Genomic DNA, 21566 nt, shown 5'->3' on the forward strand with positions numbered 1-21566 from the left:
AGGGACACTGACAAAGCTCCTGGAATTAAAAGTCTCTTGGAATTTGGCTGAGTTTGCCAGGCAGAGGGTGAGGAAGGAGCAGAGATCCCTTGGATGACACAAGGAGATCAGGGATGAAGGAGTTCAGCTCCAAGAGCTTCCCAGTCACAGTTCTGTACAGACCTTATTTAATATTTAATACTCTACTTTTAGGTTTCTCTCTGAAAAGGATGTCCCTGTTTTTGTTAAAGCCCCTTTTCTCCAAGGTTTACATGGAAATAGAGACAGATTTTATGGATCCCCATGGATGCTCCACCAGGAGGGTGGAATGAGATGATCTTGAAGGACCTTTCCAGCCCAAACCATGAGGCGGGGGATGAGGAAAACATTTGGTTCCAGAATAACTCCAAGCTGCCCAACAGACACTGGACAAGCCCTCTGACATGTTGGATGCAATTTATGGCTTTTTACACTGAGAGAAAAGGACTCTTTCATGCTGGAAATCGATCCCATTGCCTACAAAAGGTACCAGGAGCTCCAGACTGAAAAGTGGAGTTGCCACAGACAGGAATGAAGTGGCCAAAAGGAATTTTAACCTGGAAATGGGGGAAAAAAAATGTTTGTAACAATTAGAAAAGCGAGGTCTGAAGAGTGAAGGCAAGAAGTTGGTTTGAGCTTGGGGTGGGTGTGAAGGGGAGAACTTGGAGGTTGTGTGGAGGAGCTGAAGGGACAAATAATGGCCCTGGCAGCCCTTTCAAGCTTTTTGTGCTCATGTGAAGTCCTTTAGGTTTTAGTTTGTATGGAAATGGGGAGGGGTTCAAAGCAACTGCAGGGAAAACTTGCTGGAATCATCCAGAGTTTGCTGCAAAGGGAAGAAATGGATTTATTTTAGAAATAGCTGCCACTCTATTTCTCTGTTTCTGTTTCTCACAGAAACCAAACATTTTTCATGGAATCCCAGAATGATTTGGGTTGGAAGGGACCTCAAAGCTCATCCCACCCCCTGCCATGGGCAGGGACACTTTCCACTGCCCCAGGTTGCTCCAAACCCTTTCCAGCCTGACCCAGGTGCTTTTTATTGGTGCTGAAGTCTAAGAAATGTTGAAATCCTAAAGGACTTTGAGGTTGCTGCCTTCTCCTGGGTTTGTGAAAAATATCAGGCGTTCACAGTTGGAATTAGCTCGGAAACAGAAGCTGGATCGTATCAAAATAATGATAAATGAAATTCCTCCCAAAATGCCAAAGTCAGGGGGGGCAGATGACTTTGGAGTAGTCCATAGTGACTGATCCAGTAACTGAGATTTGCCTTCTGTGTCAAGAGCCTGAGTTAGTCCAGAAGAAAAAAAAAATCAGCCAGCAGAACCAAAATTACATAAATAATGAAAGAGCTAAAATTGCCTCAGTTTTGTAATGTAGATGAAGACAAGGTGTCATGACAGGAGCACATTTACATATTAGAATTATTTAATTATCAGATCTTGTCCTCTAAAGAAGCAAACCCGTCATGAATATTCATGGATTCAATTAAAATATTAATGGCAGGCTGAGGCTTTGGTTTTCAGGTCTCCAAACAGCCATAAACAGATTTATTTAAATGCAGTGAGGAGTGGAGGTCAAAAAGGAGCTGCCTGTTTGGGCTTGGGTGCAGAGGCTTCTGTTCTCCTTGCAGGCAGGGGGGTTTTATTTGCTCCACATTTGCTTTGGGATGGTTTTGGAGAGGAATTCTGTGGATTCCTGTGCTCTGCCCCCACATCTGGAATTCCCTGCAGCTGTTTCACTTCCTCGGTGCCACCACTCACCAGCATGTTTGGTGTCGTCCCAGAAATGAAGTTAAACCATCCTGCTGGCTTTCAATTAAGGAAGTTGAAGGTTTCATCAATAATTAAATGTACCCAGTCGCGGGCAAAAAAAACCATTTCCAGCATGTAAATAGTTTTAAAGAAGAGAATGGAGATCTTGAGGTGGTAAAAACCTAATGAGGGGCTACTCCAAAGGAATTCTGCTCACTCTTAAATCTGATTTTGCTAATAAAAAGCAATTCCTTTAGAAAAAGCAGTCAGAAGAGATGCAGCACTTTTGGATTTATCTGCAGGGAGGAGGAGATGAATTTAATGATTTCATTTCAATGTTACATTTCATTTATCCAACAAAAACAATTTTCCATTTTTCCATCTCTGTCTGGTGCATTTTCCCATTCCTGGCTGTTACAGGGACGCTGACAAAGCTCCTGGAATTAAAAATCTGTTGGAATTTGGCTGAGTTTGCCAGGCAGAGGGTGAGGAAGGAGCAGAGATCCCTTGGATGACACAAGGAGATCAGGGATGAAGGAGCTCAACTCCAAGAGCTTCACAGTCACAGTTCTGTACAGACCTTATTTAATATTTAATACACTACTTTTAGGTTTCTGTCTGAAAAGGATGTCCCTGTTTTTGTTAAAGCTCCTTTTCTCCAAGGTTTATATGGAAATAGAGGCAGGTTTTATGGATCCATGTGGATGCTCCACCAGGAGGGTGGAATGAGATGATCTTGAAGGTCCTTTCCATCCCAAACCATGAGAATCCATGAGAACACTGAAATATTCTGAATTATTTCCATATTGAGCCATTTCACAGCTTTTGGTGACAAGACTCAAGAGGTTTTTTTGCTTGCAAAGAGTTAAAGGCAGCTCCTGACAGCCAGGGCATGAATTCTGCATAGACAACCCTGCATTTGTTTTGAACTTTAAAAAAACCCAATGCTCTGATTAGTTGGAACAGCTTTTCCCTGAGGAAAGACTATGGAGTGGTAATTTCATTGCAAAATACAGTGCTTGGAGATGAGCTGGAGTTGGAATTTATTTTTTTTTCCCCACCCTAAGGGATTTGACATTTCTATTTCTTGACATTTCTCTCATTGTTAGACTGGGGTTTTTTTTGTGCTGCATTTTCTCCCCTCCCTTGGTGCAATTGGAGCTCTCCTTGAACCTCGGTGTGTTCTCTTTTCTTGGAGGTAAAACTGATAATAGTTTGAATTAGTTCAACAAGCAGATGGTTGGGAAAGGAGCCTGTGTGTGGAAGTGTGGAGCACTGGGACATGTGATCTATTGCCAAAAAAAAAAAAAAAAAGAAAAAAAAGAAAAAATAAAATGAAGCACAAGTCTCTTGAACAGAGATACGTGTAAAACTGTCATTAGGGGAAGGATGTTATGTGGTAAAAAGAGATGTAAAAATAGCAATGGTTTGCTCAGAGCTCAGGCTTGAGGTGTGTTAAGTGTGTCAAAAGCAGCACCTGAGGCAGGGTTGCTCCTGGAGCCCATTATTTTAGGAACAAAGGGTGTTGGGACAATGGATTTCTTGGATTTCAGCTGCTTCCCTTCCCTGTTCTTTCCTGCAGTCTCTGAGTTCAGTGCTAGCAAAGCCAGGCAGCTCCTGCAGTGCCTTGGGAGGTTTGTCCTTCACTGCCAGGGGTGTTTTTCCACCTCCATCCCTGGTGGTTCCATGGGGGACGTGTCCTGCTGTGCTCTGGGAATGGGGAGCAGCTCCTGGCAGAGCCCTCAGCTCCCTGCCAGCAGAATGTTGGGAATTTTGGAGCTTTTATCCCCTGATGATCCTTGAGAAGGCTGAGCTAGGACAGAGGCCAGGCAGAGCTACAGAACAAAGCAGGGATTTATTCAAAGGGTCTCCTGCATGGATCCACCTTGAGCCTTTTAGATGCAAATGGAGCAGAACTGATCCAAGGGAGAGACCCCGGGAGCGCTCGTGCATTTTGGGGCCATTTTGGTTCGTCTTGGGTGCAGCCCTGGCTGGGTTCTAACTCAAGGCCTGCATTTCTGCCTGTCACAATCCATCCTCACAAACAGGTTTTGTGATGGTTCGTGAATTGATCTCAGTGCAAAAAAAAACGACACGGCACAGGGGGTTGCAGTAATAATCATAAACAAATGCAGTTTTACTGAAATTACCACAGCAAAATGCGTTGGGGAGGAATTGGGGAAAAGGGGAAAAATAGGGAAAAGAGGGAGGAAGATAAAGGAAGGTACATAGCTACCAAATGTAGAGATTAAGACCTTCAGTGTCCAGCTGATGCAGTTCACCAGGTCACATCTGGTGAGTTCTCGGGGTTCCAGTTCACTCAAACTCTTATTATACTCTTTTTTGATGGGGGAAGGGGATGAATCTTGAAATGGAATCAAAAGTAGTCTATTGTATTTTCTGGGGGAAAAATGGTGTTTAGAGAAGGGTGCACACAGTCCATGTTCTCAGCAGTGGGGGAGAGGCATTGTCTTCTGGTCCACTGCTCACACCTGCAACATCCATCTTGCTTTGGTCTGCTTGCCTCCTTCCTACACACCTTCCCTGGGTTGGGGGTCCCAGTCCTTGGGAAGAGCACGGGGGGCCTCTTCACATGGGGGTTTTGTAGGGGGATACAGTGTGGGTAAATGAAGGTGGTATAGAATGTCATCTTATCCCCTAAAAGAGTTGCAGCTGAACCAATTACTAAAGATCAGGAGCAGGCCTGATGTTAACAGGCCACAGCTGTAGCCAGTAAGAGCAGTGTTATAAAAGAGTGGATTGATGGGGGCTGGTGTCAGATGGCTGCTGTGAGGACCAGGAACAGTCAGTGCTGAGAGGAGCTGCCTACAAGAAACATCGAGGAGGTGTGAAACTCTGGTGATATGGAACCTTTGCAATATGATGATAGTAGAAGTCTTGCACTATAATGACAACAGGGTTTCATGTCTCAGTCCTTGATGGAGAGGCTTCTTCCATCTCAGTCTGTCTGTCATGGTGGTTGTAAAACAGGTGAGGGTCTGCTGTGGGGACCACCAAAAAACCTCAGGAGAAGTCCAGCCAAGCCAAGAGGTGGGGTAAATTCCAGAGCTATTGTTGCAAAGAGGGCAGAGTGCCTCTCTTTTCCTTTCACTGGGCCCAGTGTAGCACACAGCAAACACACCTGTGAACAAGAGCTTAGCACTGTGCTCAGGCCTCAGGGCCTTGGCAAGCGACTTTCTCCAACAAGAGCAGAATTTCAGACAAGGGTCTATTACAGCAACCTGAGTGGGTTGCTGGGGTGGTGAGAGAGAAGGACGAGAATCTTGTTTCTTGATCAGAAGGCTGGATTTATTGATATATGATATATAATACATTATAACTATACTAAATAGAATAAAGAGAGAAGTTGTAGATGCTGCTAAGCTAGGCTAAGAATAGAAAGAAAGAATCTATAACAACGTTGTGTCCAGGGACTCTGTCCCCAGCTTGCTCCTGTGATTGGCCCTTAATTATAAACATGGGAACATGAACCAATCACAGGTGCATTCTATTGTATTCTACAGCCGCTGATAATAATTGTTTACATTCTCTTTCTGGGGCCTCAGCTTCCCAGAAGATACACAACCCCAAAGAAAGGATTTCTGTGAAAAAATGTCTGCGACAAGGGTCTTTTTGCTTCAGTGGTCCCCAGTCTCTGTCCCTTTCATGATGATCGTGAGGCAGGTGAGAGGAACTTAAGACAGAGGTTTACACTCTCTCTGAAGGACTCAGAGGGGCTTCTGTTCCCTGCACTGCAGCAGGGGAACCTCTGAACTCCCAAACCTGCTCCACTGAGGAGTCACTTCCATCTCTTTTAAAGAGGGAACCCCGGATTTTCAGGCTGCTTGGACAGCCTGGAATGTGCTCCAAGGTGTCAGAATAACTGTGGGTTGTGTCATTCTCTCCCTTCTTTTAAAACATCTGCTTGATGTCACGTTGACTTTTCTGCTTTTGCCATTTCTGGTTGCCCTGTACCAGAGGGTGCTCCTGCTTCCCGCAGCTGAACATGAGAGCACAGACTTCCTTTAATTTTCAAGTTATAAGATCAAGATTCCAGATTTTCAGACTTTACCAACTGCTCAGTTCCTGTAGTTGGAAGCTGCTGAATCAGCAGAAACCACAAATGAGTTATTTTTTTTCTGATGAAGCTGCAACATTCAAGTTTGGCTTCTTTAGCTTTTAACCGATGGAGCTTTAAAGTGAAATTAAAAATAAGGAAATTTGTAATAATTGATTTTTTTTTCCATATGTACTTCCTGAACTTTTCATAAATTGATAGAATGATTTGGGTTTAAAAGGGATTTTAGAGATGATCCAGTGGAAGGGACCCCTTCCACTATCCCAGGTTGCTCCAACCTGGCTTTGGACACTCCCCAAAGGATGGGGCAGCTTCTCTGCACAACCTTTTCCAATTTTCTTACCCTTGATACCTGTGCAGCAGGAGCAAAAATTAAAAAGGAAACAAAAATACAGAAATCAATTAAGATTGTTCTATAAAACTGAGTTCTTGATTGTTATGTAGTGGAAATGTCAAATTCCCTGGTGATAGAAATGAACAGAAACATATGGAAAAGGCTGGTCAGCCTTCTCCCTGGAATTTGTGATATTGGAAACATCCTGATCCTGACACAGTGGCTGCTGTGAAATGGTGTTTTATTAAATCACCAGGTTATTCTTGTGCCACCAGTGGCTTTGATTAACACTGAATTAGGGTCATATCCTACAATAACAGCGTTTCTAAATCCCTGGCTGCGTTTGAAGGAGTTGTGATTAAAATCCTGGCTGTTTTCCCGCAATTTCTGATGTCTCTGAGGGCCCAGTCCCCTCCTCTTTATTGGCATTTGAGTTTGGTCGCAGCCCCTGGGGTTTGGTGCCAATATCAGTGACAATCTCAGGGGGAGCGACTCTGCATGAAAATGCAAGGAATAAAAAAGCTGCAACAAAATTAACACAGAGCTCGCGAATCGCCAGGCCCCACGGTGGGGGCTGCTCCCTCAAAGTCTTAATTCATCTTTGATTGGATTCCAAAGGCCAGACAAAGCAAGGGGGATGAGGAGGTGGGGAAACCCATCTGAAGGAGATTATGGGTGAGCAGGTTGAAGGATGCAGCCTGACAGCTCCCTGTGCATTCTGTGGGCAATCCAGCGCCATTCCCAGGGGGAAAAGCTGGGATATTCCTGGGGATCATTGTGCACGTTGCTGGAAAATGAATTTATTCCCTGCCGTGCAGGGGCATATGAGGAGTCAGGAGGTTCCTTTGTTGGTGGGGATTTCTGGAGGCATCCCGGTGTGGAATGAGGGGGATTTATTCTGCCTTGTTTTACCTGCCAGGTTTGTAACATTCTCAAGACTTGTCAAAAGATGGGTGAATTTATCTTAATTAAAGCAACTCCTTCATTAATACGTGGAAAACAAGCCCATGACAGCTTTCCTGGGGGCTGCTGCATCCCAGCTGTGTGCCAGCCCCAAAATCCTCTCTTTTACCATCATGGTGAAAAAATGAAGCAATTTTAGACCTCTTGGTTGGACTCAATGATCACAGAGATCTTTTCCAACCTTAATAATTCCATCATTCTGTGTCTGCCTCTTGCAGAAGCCTGTACAACATTTTATTTGTCACCTGGATAAGGGATGGAGGGACAGGACACAGGGAATGGCTCCCACTGCCAGAGGGCAGCCATGGATGGCATCTTGGCAATGAGCAATTCCTGCCTGGGCTGGCATTGCCAGAGCAGCTGGGGCTGCCCCTGATCCCTGCAGTGCCCAAGGCCAGGCTGGAGCAGCCTGGGATGGTGGGACTGGAATGGGATGGGCTTGAAGGGCCCTTCCCACCCAAACCATTCTGGGATTTGGGACACTCAGAATCCATCCCCAGGGATTTTTATGGAAGTTGGGGATGGCAAAGGGAAGGGAGACCCTTCCTGGAGTGCTGAGGTTCCCAGTGAAGCCCCCAGACCCCAAAATTCCTTCCTAGAGAGGAGTCGGGGTGGGGATGGATCCAATGGCAGGCTGGGAGAGCTGGGAATGGAGGGAATTCCCTGGAGAGGGAGCCTGGGGTGGGATTTTGGGAAGGGATTCCCAGAGCAGCTGGGGCTGCCCCTGATCCCTGCAATGGCCAAGGTTGGACACTGGGGCTGGAGCAGCCTGGGATGGTGGGAGCTGTCCCTGCCCATTGAAACTGGACACTCCTTAAGGTCCCTTCCCACCCAAATAATTTTATCCTTCTGTAATTCCAACCAATTCCTTTGTCTAAAATGTCCTGGAGCTTCTAAATATGAAAAAAAAAAAAACGAAATGGGGATTTTAGAGTTAAACAGCTTGTAAGAAAATAAACCAGCAAATGACACTGTGTCAGGAAATATCTTACTTTATTTCACTTGCTTTTTGTTACCTCATGGTGTTTTTTTTTTTCTTTCTGACATTAAAACTGAATAGAAAACATGTCAGGGATATAAAAAATTCAGGTAGGAGCCATTTGCTGCTACGAGAGATAAGATAAAGGGAGAAAGCTCTGAGTAGAGAACAGTGGAGAAGGGGATGCAGGGTGTGAGTAATCACAGCTCATTAGCTCCAAGTGCTTTTTCCAGCTTGGGATAAGGAATTCTGCTGCAGCCATGCTCTGGAACAGCTCACATTTGTACACGGGGAGTTTTAGGCAAACCAACAAAATCCTAAATATGCAAGTTGACAAATCCATTAATCAAAGTGCCTGCTGCTCAGTCGCGTGGCCTGGGGGAGAGAAGGGGGAAAAAAATAAAAAAAAGAAATCACAACAAGCAAAAGAGGAGAAATATGCATTTTAAACAATTTCTGTAGCTGGAAGGAGACTTTACATATGTGGCTGACACGGTGATCAAATGATAAAGGAGCCTGGAATTGAACCCCAACCTTTTGTGCAGGCTGTGAAAGCCGAGGCACGGCGCCGTTTTTCAAGGCAGATGGAGTGTGAGCAACTAATAAATCAGGTTTTGAAACATTAAAGAGCAACTTATTTAAATGCATATGGTGTTGGATCTCAGACAAGGCAGGATAGGGGAGCAGGGAGGGATTGGGAACATCAGCAATATGGCAGAGCAGGGGCTGGGGGGCTGCATCCAAATCACGCACCAAATCCTGGGATGTGCCACAGGGAAAAGCTGTTTCAGGTAGGATTTTGGAATTGTTGGTCAGTTTGGGACATTATTCTGTGTTTAATGGGAAGCTGAAGTCAAAGCATGAATTTAAAGCAGTGAATAAAAGGTTGGTGCCTTTTTTGTGACGTTTCTCAGAACAGCTTTGCCAGGGGAAAGCTGGAGCCACAATCTCAATTCCCCTTTTGGGGGACTGAAATGCAGAAACCTGATCAGGGTCAGAAAGGCCACATCAGTCCTGTGGCTGGAATCCAGACCTGCCTCTCCTGCTCTGGGAAATCACTTTTCCTTCAGGCTTGAAGCCGGTTTGGGCTTGATCTGCAAACCTGAACAACGATTCCAGCTCTGCTCAGAATCCCTGAGCGGTTTGGGTGAGAAGGGACCTTGGATCTTTTATTCATTTCTTCCTAGATCTCATTGATAAGGAGAGAAAAAAGGCATTATTTCCACTCCTCATGGAATTATGGAATGGTTTGGGTAGGAAAGGGACCTCAAAGCCCCTCCAGTGCCACCCCTGCCATGGCAGGGACACCTCCCCCTGTCCCAGTGTCCCCAGCCCCAGTGTCCAGCCTTGGCCACTGCAGGGATCAGGGGCAGCCCCAGCTGCTCTGGGAATCCCTTCCCAAAATCCCACCCCAGGCTCCCTCTCCAGGGAATTCCCTCCATTCCCAGCTCTCCCAGCCTGCCATTGGATCCATCCCCACCCCGACTCCTCTCTAGGAAGGAATTTTGGGATCTGGGGGCTTCACTGGGAACCTCAGCACTCCAGGAAGGGTCTCCCTTCCCTTTTCCATCCCCAGCTTCCATAAAAATCCCTGGGGATGGATTCTGAGTGTCCCAAATCCCAGAATGGTTTGGGTGGGAAGGGCCCTTCAAGCCCATCCCATTCCAGTCCCACCATCCCAGGCTGCTCCAGCCTGGCCTTGGGCACTGCAGGGATCAGGGGCAGCCCCAGCTGCTCTGGCAATGCCAGCCCAGGCAGGAATTGCTCATTGCCAAGATGCCACCCATGGCTGCCCTCTGGCAGTGGGAGCCATTCCCTGGGTGCTGTCCCTGCAGGCCTTGTCCCCAGTCCCTCTGCAGCTCTGCTGGAGCCCCTGCAGGCCCTGCCATGTGCTGGGAGCTCTCCCTGGAGCCTTCCCTGCTCCAGGGAACATTCCCAGCTCTCCCAGCCTGGCTCCAGCCCTGGAACATTTTACCCCAATCCCTTTCCCCTCCTTCTTTCCCATTTTTATACCTGTAAAGGATTTGTGAAGCTTCAGCCATTAGACTTTACTTGATTTGACCATCCCTTAATTTCTGCCCTACATCTTTAATGTTTCATTGAAAGATTTTAGGTTGGAAACTCCCACTCTGGGGACCATTGCCCCAAACACTGCTTTGGGGAGAATTTATTGCTGGGAATATGGGAATATCACTGGGAATATGGCTGGGAATTTATTGTGGTGGTGTTCCAGGAACATCCTGGGACAGGGGTCCCAGGATGAGGGAAGAGATGAGAATCTTGACTCCATGTTTCAGAAGACTGATTTATTATTTTATTATATATATTGTATTAAAAGAAAATTATGTTTTAAAACTTTACTAAAAGAATAGAAGAAAGGGTTTCATCAGAAGGCTGGCTAAGAATAGAAAGGAATGGAATGATAATAAAATCTTGTGACTGACCAGAGTTCGAGCCAGCTGACTGTGATTGGCCCTTAATTAAAAACAACCACATGAGACCAATCACAGATGCCCCTGTTGCATTCCACAGCAGCAGATAATTATTGTTTACATTTCATTTCTGAGGCCTCTCAGCTTCTCAGGAGAAAAAATCCTAGCAAAAGGATTTTTAATCAAACATGTCGGTGACAATTTATCACTGATGGAAACCCTGAAATGGGATGAACTTCATAACCTTTAGGGTGAGCTTAGTTTCCGTAGTGAGTGGAGAGACGTCAGCAGGGCGTGCTGTGGCTTTGGGGGGGTGCCAGTTTGGTGTCCCCTGTGTCCCTTTCAGGCTGGTGACACGGCACTGGGAGCTGGAGCAGCTCTGGGAGTCACTGAATCATCTCCCATCTCCCTTCCAGCCCCAGGTCTGACAGCAGCCAGTGCTTTACAAGTAGTTACCCCCTAATTCCCAGCAATTTCGCCTCTTCTGCAGTTCCATGTCGCTCTGATCTCTGTTGATTTTGGGAAAATGTGGGTGCAGCGTGTTTGTAACCATCAGCCCCTTATTCCCCGTGGTCTGATGTGTAAATTCCACTTGCCATGATTAAAAGAAGAGCAGGTGATTAAGAGAAGCAAACAAGAAATGAAATCTTTCCTCTGTCACAAACCTCTGCTAAATTGCTTCTCCCCTCAAGCAAGGAAGTAATCAAGGATTGGCTGGAGCTCATTCTTGTCTGTCCTGATAAGGTGGATTTTGTTATCTGGTGCATCTCAGCTCCTATTCCTGGAGAGGGAATGGGAGCCCCACGTGCTGGTCAGAGCAGGGGTCACTCACTGCCACTTTGGGGCTGGAGAGGGAACAAAAATCATCATTACCAAAGAACAGACAGGAAAATGTGCCTGAAATAATCCCCAAAATGCCACTGGAAGGGCCCAAGGCCAGGTTGGATGGAGGTCTGGGCACCCTGGGACAGTGGGAGGTGTCCCTGCCATGGATGGGGGTTTGGAACTTTTGGAACTTCCAACCCAGATCATTCTGAGATTTATTTGGGTGGTCTAACACACAGAAATATGAAAACTCAGGAGATTTCCATTATAAAACTCCACAGTTGCTGTTCACAGATGAATCCCTTCTGTCTGCTGAGCTGTTTTATGATCACCTCCTTTGCTCTCCCTGGGCATCTTTTGCTTTCCTCCCGTCACACTGAATGAAATTTGAATTTCCATGCCTTGAAGATGATGTGCAGGCAGTAACTGTGGTGTTGATTCCCACACAATCAAGAACTTTTGGGAAGCACCGTGCCATGGGAACTGGATGTGCTGATTGCTCAATTGTTGCTTCAAAGCCTCATCCTTTATTCTTCTTTATTCCTCTGTTCTGCCTGGATTTATTCACATGGAGTAGCACCCTAGGAAAGGTGCTGTGATCATGGAGGGGAGGCTGGGAATTCTCCATTCCATGCCTGGAACCTGTTTAGGTGGATTGAAGAGAGATCAATGAACCTCTCCTAACACAGGGATGGGAAGGGAGCCTGTGCATCTCATGATTTTGGGATGTTGATGTTTCCATTCATCCCAAATGAATATTTCTTGGATGTTTTGGAAAGGGATTTACTTACCAGGCAAATACCTTTGTGTCTGAAAAGTTTTAGTGACTGGTAGGATTGAAAATGTGGCAGGACTGAGGATAAAACTCATTTAGGCAGATAAAACTCATTTAGGGAGATAAAACTCATTTAGGCAGATAAAACTCTGAAACAATGAGGTAATGTCTGATGGCTCCTGAAGTGACAGCATAGGAAATCTCACCCTTATTTAGCTCTTGTGTGAGAGACAGAGAGAGCTTTTCTCAGGATGTTGTTAAAAAGTTACTTCATTACTTGCAATGAATTTTAAAACCTGCACAGCAGATCTTTCAAGGGGCTGAGCTGCCTCTTCTCTGATGTGCTCAGGTCTTTCAAGGAACAGATAAATACAAAGAGAAATGTGTGATTCCTCCTTGGCACGTTGGAAGAGTGAGAGAAAAGAATCCCAAAATGGTTTGGGTTGGAATGGACTTTAAAGATCTTCCAATTCCGCCCCTCCCTCAGCTCTGGAGCCAGGCTGGGAGAGCTGGGAATGTTTTCCTGGAGCAGGAAATTATCCAGGGAGAGCTTCCACTACATTGCAGGGCCTGCAGGGGCTCCAGCAGAGTCCCCACCATGGCACTGGGGGATCCTTAAGTTCCCTTCCCACCAGAACCATCCTGAGATTCTCTGATTTTCTGTAAACATGGGAGATTTCCATGCAAACATTTAAATTTGAACGTACCCAGCAGAACAGAAGACTAAAGCTCTCCTAATATTTGTTCTGACTTTCAGCACCTGCAGAGATTCCAGTTTCCCTGCTCATCTCCTTTTTCATGTTGAAGCCTGACATTTTAGGCTCCATTTCAGACACACCGAGCTCTGTCACTAATGGCCCTGTCTCAGTCGCCACTGGCAGTGACATTCAGGTGGGCACACTTCATTGCCAGCACGGCAGGAGGGTGTCATTAACTCTGTGACAAATTTCACTTCATCTCCAAGTTTGCCTTGTTTTTCTTTTGTTCCTCATAATTTATTACTGGGAAGATTAAACCAGCAAACTTTGCTCTGAGAGGAAACTGTTACAACAATGGTGCTTCCAGAGAGATGGGGAAGTTTGGGATGTTTTTTTGGGCACATTGGCAGTGCAGAATTTATCAGCTCAGCTCTGGTTTGGGAGGCTCAAATTGGATCTCTGATTCATCTCTTACTGGATCTCTTGGTCATGGATAAGGAGAGAAAAAAAGGCATTATTTCCATTCCTCATGGAATTCCAGAATGGTTTGGGTTGGAAGGGACCTCAAAGCCCCTCCAGTGCCACCCCTGCCATGGCAGGGACACCTCCCCCTGCCCCAGGCTGCTCCAGCCCCAGGGTCCAACCTTGGGCACTGCAGGGATCAGGGGCAGCCCCAGCTGCTCTGGCAATGCCAGCCCAGGCAGGAATTGCTCATTGCCAAGATGCCACCCATGGCTGCCCTCTGGCAGTGGGAGCCATTCCCTGGGTGCTGTCCCTGCAGGCCTTGTCCCCAGTCCCTCTGCAGCTCTGCTGGAGCCCCTGCAGGCCCTGCCATGTGCTGGGAGCTCTCCCTGGAGCCTTCCCTGCTCCAGGGGAACATTCCCAGCTCTCCCTGGAGCCTTCCCTGCCCCAGGGGAACATTCCCAGCTCTCCCTGCTCCAGGGGAACATTCCCAGCTCTGCCTGGATCCCTCCCTGCCCCAGGGGAACATTCCCAGCTCTCCCTGAATCCCTCCCTGCCCCAGGGGAACATTCCCAGCTCTCCCTGCTCCAGGGGAACATTCCCAGCTCTCCCAGCCTGGCTGCAGCCCTGCAGCAGCTCCATGGGTTCCTCTGGGCTCTGTCCCACAGCTCAGGGACCTTCTGCAGCCTGGCCCATGGGAGGTGTCCCTGCCCATGCAAGGGGTGGAACAGGGTGATCTTTAAGGTCCCTTCCCACCCAAACCATTCTGGGATTCTCTGCTCCCTGTGTTCTCCAAAGCTGCCAGTTTTGGGTTGTTTGGATGAACAATCCTTCACCTCCCTGCAGGAGAAGCTCTTGGTGGAATCAATCAGGATGGAGGAATATTCCTGGCGTATTTTATGGAGATGCTGGTGGCTCTCCAGCACAGGGAATTGGCTGCAGTGGAGGAATCATGGCTGGTCCATGTAATTAACACATTTCAGACCTTGTTGCAGTCAGAGGAATCCCCTGTGGAGATCTCCATTTCACAGGGAGAGGAATCCTTCACTCCCCAGGATTTTCCATAACAAACCTCCAGTGTTTAGAGCAGTGGAGCTGGGAGAACAATGGCATTAAAGCTGCACTGCTGTGTACTTGGGATGTCCAAAGCACCACCAGGAATAAGATTTACCCCTCACCATCTTTTTTGGGGGTAAAATATTTAAATACAAGCAAAATCCCTCCCCCCTGTATCCTGCACCTACCTGCAGAGCATCCACGATTACTAATGGAAGGCTGAGAGCCAAGGAGATGTAAAAGCACATTTTTCTCTCAGTGCCAGGGTTCTGTTCCCCTCAAATCCATCATCATCTGGCCCAGCAGATCAGACAGATTGTTTTACTCCTCGCCGTGGAGTTCGTCCCAGTCAATAATATTGATTAGTGCAGGGTGACTTGATGGAACAAGAATAACACCCCTCTCTTAATTGGAGCCTGCATCTCCTCATCCCTGCCTCAGCAGCTCATGCTTGGCTGGCTCCTTCAATAATTCTGTTCAGACACAGAGCCCACTGGAAATTGCAGGATCTGACATTAACAGGGGAAGTGAATAATTTTCTTTTCCTTGAACTCGACGCCTCTTTTCTTCCCCGATTAAACGGCCGCGTTGGGAGAGTTCACTCTTTAAGCTGCCAGCTGAAATCCATGGATTTTTATTTTTTTTATTTTTTTTTTTAGAGCTGCCTCTTTCTAAATACCATCAGGAAAGTTTCAAGAACTCTGTTTTCTGTTGCTTTGTGCTTCCCAAGTCCATATGTCGGGTGAGATTTATGTGTGCTCAGGGTTCATTCGAGGAGCTGAGTCAGCTCTGGAAATGTTGTGACTGCAGACTTCCAGTTTCCCAGGATTTCCCACTCCATGGGCAATTCAGAGCTGGAGCTTTCACTCTCCCATCTTTGAATCTGTGGGAATTCTTGTAGGAAGCACTCCTGACCTAGAGGGATTATTTAGGGTATGAATGGTGACGTTGGTGACCTGCTCAGTCCTTGCACATTGCTGCAGAAGGGTCAAATAAATTCAGTCACCAAAGAGCTTTTTCTGTAGATTGATTGTTCTAAAACACATAAAATTCCCTTGGAAAAGAAGTTGGGGTCAGTTCCTCTCCTGTATTTGTGGGGTTCCCAGATGAAGGGAGAAATGATGAATCTCAGTCCATGTTCTCAGAAGGCTCATTTATTATTATATGATATCATATTAAAGAATCCTATACTAAACTATTCTAAAGAACCCAGAAAGGATACAGACAGAAGGCTAAAAGATAATAATGAAAACTTGTTACTCTTTCCACAGTGCCTCACACAGCTTGGCACTGATTGGTCATTAATTAAAACAATTCAGATGAAACCAATGAAACAATCACCTGTTGGATAAACAATCTCCAACCACATTCCAAAGCAGCAAAACACAGGAGAAGCAAATGAGATAATATTGTTTTCCTTTTTCTCTGAGGCTTCTCAGCTTCCCAGGAGAAGAATCCTGGGCAAGGGGATTTTTCAGAAAATGTGACAGTGACAATTCCTCATCAGTTGTGTTGCTCCTCTTTCCCATTTGGAGAAATCCTTTGGAGGCAAAGGATGTCAGGGTCAAAACTTTCAATGACCTCCTAAAGTAGTTTTGATTTCAAAACTTTGTCATTTCCCTGCCTCTAAAGCTGCCCCAAAAATGTGATTTGCTTCTGTATTTATTATTTATTATCAATCTTTAGGAGATTTCACATGGAAAGGGCTTGCTAATACCTGGGATATTCAAACTTTGCCCAAGTTCCTTTTTGGGGAGGCCCTGGAATGGAATTCCCAGAGCAGCTGTGGCTGCCCCTGCATCCCTGGAGTGTCCAAGGCCAGGTTGGATGGGGCTTGGAGCCACCTGGGACAGGGGAAGGTGCCCCCATGGGATTGGATCTGGATGGACTTTGAGGTCCCTTCCAACCCCAACCACTCCATGATGATTTGTTTATGTGTGGGGTGTCTGGCCTGTTGTCCTAAAAATATTTTCTTCAGGAATGGTTCCATGTGGACTTTGTTGCTATCAGGACGTGCAGAGCTTTAAGGAAGTTGGTATTTTCCCTCCCCTCCCTTTTCTCCCCCAATATCCAAATTTAAGTTACTTTGGTGTCTGTGGAAGTAATTTAGGAGTGACACAGTGACACTGGTCAGGTTTTATTGCCCTTCCAAACCCTGGAGCCTGGGGTGTGTAAATGATGTTCCCTGAGTTGTGTTTTTCTGCCAAATTCTGTAAATTTATTTTTCCTGTAGCTTAGAGAGCATTTGTACCCAGGTGGAACTCGGAGAAGGGAAAGCTCCAGGTAGGAATGACAGGACTCAGAGTTGGGAATTGTTAGGAAAATTAATCCACACACACCAGAGGTTTATGTCCGAAAAGGAGGCAGAGGAGTCCTTTTACTTTATTGGAATAAAGGGAGAGGCCACAGGGCATTCCCCTGGGATCTCTCAGATTTTTGGAGGACACAGCCTCCTTTTTATCCCAATTTCCCAGCTGCATTTCCCTTCTCTCTTTCCCCATTTCTGAGGTACTTGAGAGGTTCAGACTTCCCAAAACACCTGATACCAGAGATTTCCCTCTAATGTACAACCCTCCCTTTTCATTTTTAATTCTTATGGAATTTAGGTTGTTTTCTTCCCCATTGTTTCTTTCATCTCTCAATGTCTAATTTCATTTATCAGCAAACTCAAAGTTTATTTGTAAAAGCAAATATCATTTTCCATTCATCAATCAGCGGAATCCTTCCCATTGTTTCTTTTATCTCCCAGTGCTGGTTTTATCCACCAGCAGACCCACAGCTTGTTTGTGAAGACAAATCCACTGTTCCTCTCAGGAATGAACTCCTGGGGGAGTTAAATACAATAAATGGGTTAAAATGTCACTGGCGCCCAAACCAAGGCTGGAAATGTGCCATCCCCTGTCAGAGGAGCAGGAAAATTCTGGGAATTGTTTCTTTCCAGACCCTTTCCCATGGGAACCCAGCACATCCCTCTGCTGTCCTGGGCAGCCCAGACCCTGTCAGGGGCTCAGAGACCCTAACACAGAGCCCACGATGCCCCTGTGGTTTGGGTTATGACCCATGGAGCAAATTACCAACCTTAGATGAAGATCTGCAAGCCATGACAAATTAAGTAGAATATTAGTGAAGTTATCATGGGGTGAAAAATAGATTTTGGGGTTTTTGATATGGGGGTTCAGGAGGCAAGATGGAGGGATCTGGGCATGTCCAGCCTTTCTCCTTCTTCTTCTTGGCCTCCATCTTCTGGGTGATGTTGGCGTTTTTGGATTGGTTTAGCTCACTGCCTAACATAGGTGACGGGTATTGGGAAGTTATGGTAAACATTGTATACATCATTTTTAGTATAAAGACATAACACCACCCCAAGGGCAGGCAGAGTGCCTGGACTGTCTTGCTGAGCAGACCTTGGCAGGACAGGACAAATAATTTTATAGATAAAAAACAATGAACAACCTTGAGACTGAGAAATGAAGAGCTCTGACTCCTTCAAGCGCTCGGGCTGAGCAAAGGAACGTTTAACATCTCTCAGGGTCACAGCCACCAGCAAAAAATCCTGAGACTTTCCGATCCCTGTGGGCTTCAAAACACACCTGAGCCACGTGGCCTGAGGTGCAGCACCTGGATTTGGGGGGTTTTGTGCCAAAATGTCCCAATTCCTCTGGAATGAGGAGCCCAAAGTCACCTCCAAGCCCACCTGCACTGGGAGGGCGTAGAGAGCGAAGCCTGGCGTTAATTACTGATCTTTCAGCAGAAAATAGGCATTTAATTCCTGTTTAATTATCGCTTGCTCTAAATGTTTAATTAGCACTTACTCTCTGAAAATCAAGGGATGTCGAGATCTGTTAGACAACTTGTGCCACCTTATTTTGCAGGAGGACCAGATGATAACTTAATTGAAGGTGGTGGGTCCAAGTTTGTGTGCAAACCAGGAGCCAGGAACATCACCATCATCTTTCACCCCCTGCTCAGGTAAAATCTGCCTTTCTGCACATTTCTACAGCTGCAAAACTTTAAAATAAGTAGAATTAAACCTTTGATTTGTGAGGATGTTGGGCACATTCCAGTTCTCAGATCCCAGCGCAAAGGGGCTGCTCTTAGGTTGTTGATGTTGGGAAGTTTTGTGTAAAAATGAACTTTTTTCTAAAATATTTAAATATGTAATATTTAATATTTTTCTAAAATAATTTGTTAATTTTATTAATAATTATTTCCTAAAATATTGAAATATTTAATATTATTTTTCTAAAATTAATTGGTTAATTTTATTAATAATTATTGTTTTCTAAAATGTTTATGTATTTAATTATGAATAATAATTATTTAAAAATTTTAGAAATATTTAATATTTATTAAATATTTAATATTAAATATTTTTCAAAAATGAATTTGGTAATTTTATTATTGGTAGTATTCTGAAATATTTAAGTATTTAATTATGACTTCTAATTATTTCAATATTTTAGAAATATTAAATATTTCTAAAATATCTAATATTAAATATTTTTCAAAAATTCATTTGGTAATTTTATTATTTATTATTATTTTCTAAAATATTTAAATATTTAACTATTACTATTAATTTTTACATATTTTAGAAATATTCAATATTAAATATTTTCTAAAATAAATTCGTTCATTTTAATATTACTATTTTTCTGAAATATTAAAATATTTAATTATTACTTTAAATCATTTAAATATTGTAGAAATAGTTAATATTTCTAAAATATTTAAATATTTTAAAATACTTATTTAAAGAAAAATGAATATTTTTCTTTAAACATTTTTAATCTTTAAATCTTTTTCCAACTGAGCTGTGATGTCAGCTGGGATTTCCTGTCTGGGTGACCCTGTGTCACCAACCAGTGTCATTTATTGACTTAAGCTGGGGGAAGTTTATTTGCAACCTGCCACAAATTGTTTCTCGCTGTTCTTTGTGCTCATTAAAACGTCAGAGGAGCTGCAAGGTGAGTTCATTGATGAAACACTGTGGGCTGGGGACTGCAAATTAATTCCTGATCCACAGTGAGCCTGTGATTCCCAGAATTGTCACAGCTGGAGCTTTAAACAGAGCAAGCCTTGAATAAACCTCACTGTATCGTTCACCTCTGATACCTGAATTTTGCTGCTTTTCTAACAGTTTGTCCTGTTGGTTTTGTGGAAATTCAGTAATGCAAGGTTTGGATTGGTTCATTCCAACCTCCCAGCTCTTTTTTCCTGGGAGGTTTTCCTTTCTCCCCAGCCCCTTTGGAGAGCATTTCCCTCCTTGCCTGTGTTTGTGTGAATTCTCTGTCCTGAGTCATCCAACAGGGGCCTCTCTGCAATGCTAAACCCAAAAAGTCACAAAATAATCATCAAAAATGATTGGGATCTAATCCCAGAGAAAGGAATCTCCTCCTGGTACCTCTGTGGCTGAGAGTTCAGCTTATTTGTGACTTCTCAGGACTTAAAAACCCATTTGGAAAACGCATAAATGCCTCCAAATCAAAATTTCTGGTGTTAAAACAGCAGGGATTGGAATAATCTTGAGAACATCCTGAAATGTGTCATGGTGTGCAAGATCTTGCCTTGGAAAAAAAGAGTTTATTCCTTGCTACGTGCCCATGACAAAGTGGAGAATTCCATAAGCACATTTCATTTCCACCTCTTTCTCTTAAGCTGAAGAAATGTGCTAAAAATGAATCTGCTACAGGATATTTTAGTTTTTAGCTATTTTCATGAGGGGAAAAGATGGACAACTGAAATTCAATGTTCTTCAAGGTGTGACTATGATGTTGTGGACTTCAATTTCTAAATCATTAATGAATTTACAGACATCTTGCAAGCCCAGAGAGTGGTGATGCTCTTATTTTTATTGATGAGATCTTTCCCATTGATTGAAATTCTTCCTCTTTGCCTTCCTGCTTTATTTTTCCCCCTTTTTTTTTTCCTCCCATCTGAGTGAAACACGAGTGCTCTGCTTTAAATAGCACTTCTCCCAAACACTTCACTTTGCATTCCCAGCCTGCAAGTCAGGCAGGAGGAATCATTTGCCTCATAAAAAATAATTGCATGGAGATGAAGGTAGCTGTGTACAGTGGATTTTTCATGCCAAGCAGCTGCAACATCTTCACTCCTTTGCATTGAGGATTTCATCAATAACTTCAGGAAAACATGAAATGACCCAGTTTGCCCTTTTCTCCCTGTGGGGTGGGAGAGTTTGGGGCTGAAACCCATTTGAATGTGGTTTTATTCATTTTAATGTGTAATGTGCTGAGAGATTTAAATCATGACGAATGGGGTGGAGAGAATCTGGGGTGATCACAGGATTTCTTTAGCTGACAATAATTCCCTACAGGGAATTCTGTTCCTGATGGGATAGCCATGGCCTGTCCCACCAGTGGCTGAAATGCTCAGTAGGGTGAATTTGCTCAAATATTGGTGCTTGCAGTGACTCCTGGAGCTGAAATGCTCAGTAGGGTGAATTTGCTCAAATATTGGTGCTTGCAGTGACTCCTGGCACGTGGAATCATAAAATCATCACCTCCTGGTTAGATCCTTGTTGCCCTTATCCAGATATTCCTGTTTTAAATGTCCAGCTCTCCTGGAGGTAATTCCTGCAGAGCTGTGAAGTTTCCACCTGTTTTATTCTCCTTTTTGAGGCTCTTTATGACCTGCCCACCTCATCTTTTATCCCTGTCCCCTGTACATGCTTGAAATGGATCTGGTTTGAATTCAAATGATCAATATCTTATTTACAAGGGTTTTTCCCCCCCTTGTTTTTATTAAAGCCCCATAAATACGTTGCCAGAGGAGCTTCAGCACTGCACGGTCTCTCTGATTTCATGAGGCAGCTGAGTGCTTCTGAAAGTACTAAACAGTCTGCCTCACTGAGAAACCAGACCCTGGTGTGCTGATTTAAAGCCTGAGCATCACTTCAAGTGATGGCTTTAAAATATAATTCAGCTCTGGAATGCTGAGGGAGAGTTGGAAGCAGAGCATTCACACTCACCAGTGGGAAATTCTCTCTTTTGTGCTCCTGCTATGAGAGGTGTCAGTGCTGATCACATCACAGGTGCACGAGCACTGGGACAGATTTGCTGCTTCTAAAGCCAGTTTTTCATCCTTTTTTATTTACAAACTGAGGGTGGAACTTGGCTCTAAATCCTTTTGAAGAACACAGGGTCAAACTTTGGGCCAGGTGCAAATGAATCCA

General features: G+C 44.6%; 1 protein-coding gene across 1 annotated transcript in view; it reads left to right on the forward strand.

The window, feature by feature from the left end:
• Positions 1 to 21566, forward strand: part of EXOC4 (exocyst complex component 4) — a 361901-nt gene that overhangs the window by 169733 nt on the left and 170602 nt on the right. The window contains exon 10 of the mRNA XM_054292411.1: positions 18244 to 18340. Within this exon, the coding sequence (XP_054148386.1) occupies positions 18244 to 18340 (97 nt within the window). The remainder of the gene's footprint in view (positions 1 to 18243; positions 18341 to 21566) is intronic.

This window comes from Melozone crissalis, unplaced genomic scaffold (assembly GCF_028551555.1).
Source record: "Melozone crissalis strain CALT ecotype California unplaced genomic scaffold, PUWL_Pcris_2 ptg000110l_1, whole genome shotgun sequence".
Lineage (NCBI taxonomy): Eukaryota > Metazoa > Chordata > Aves > Passeriformes > Passerellidae > Melozone > Melozone crissalis.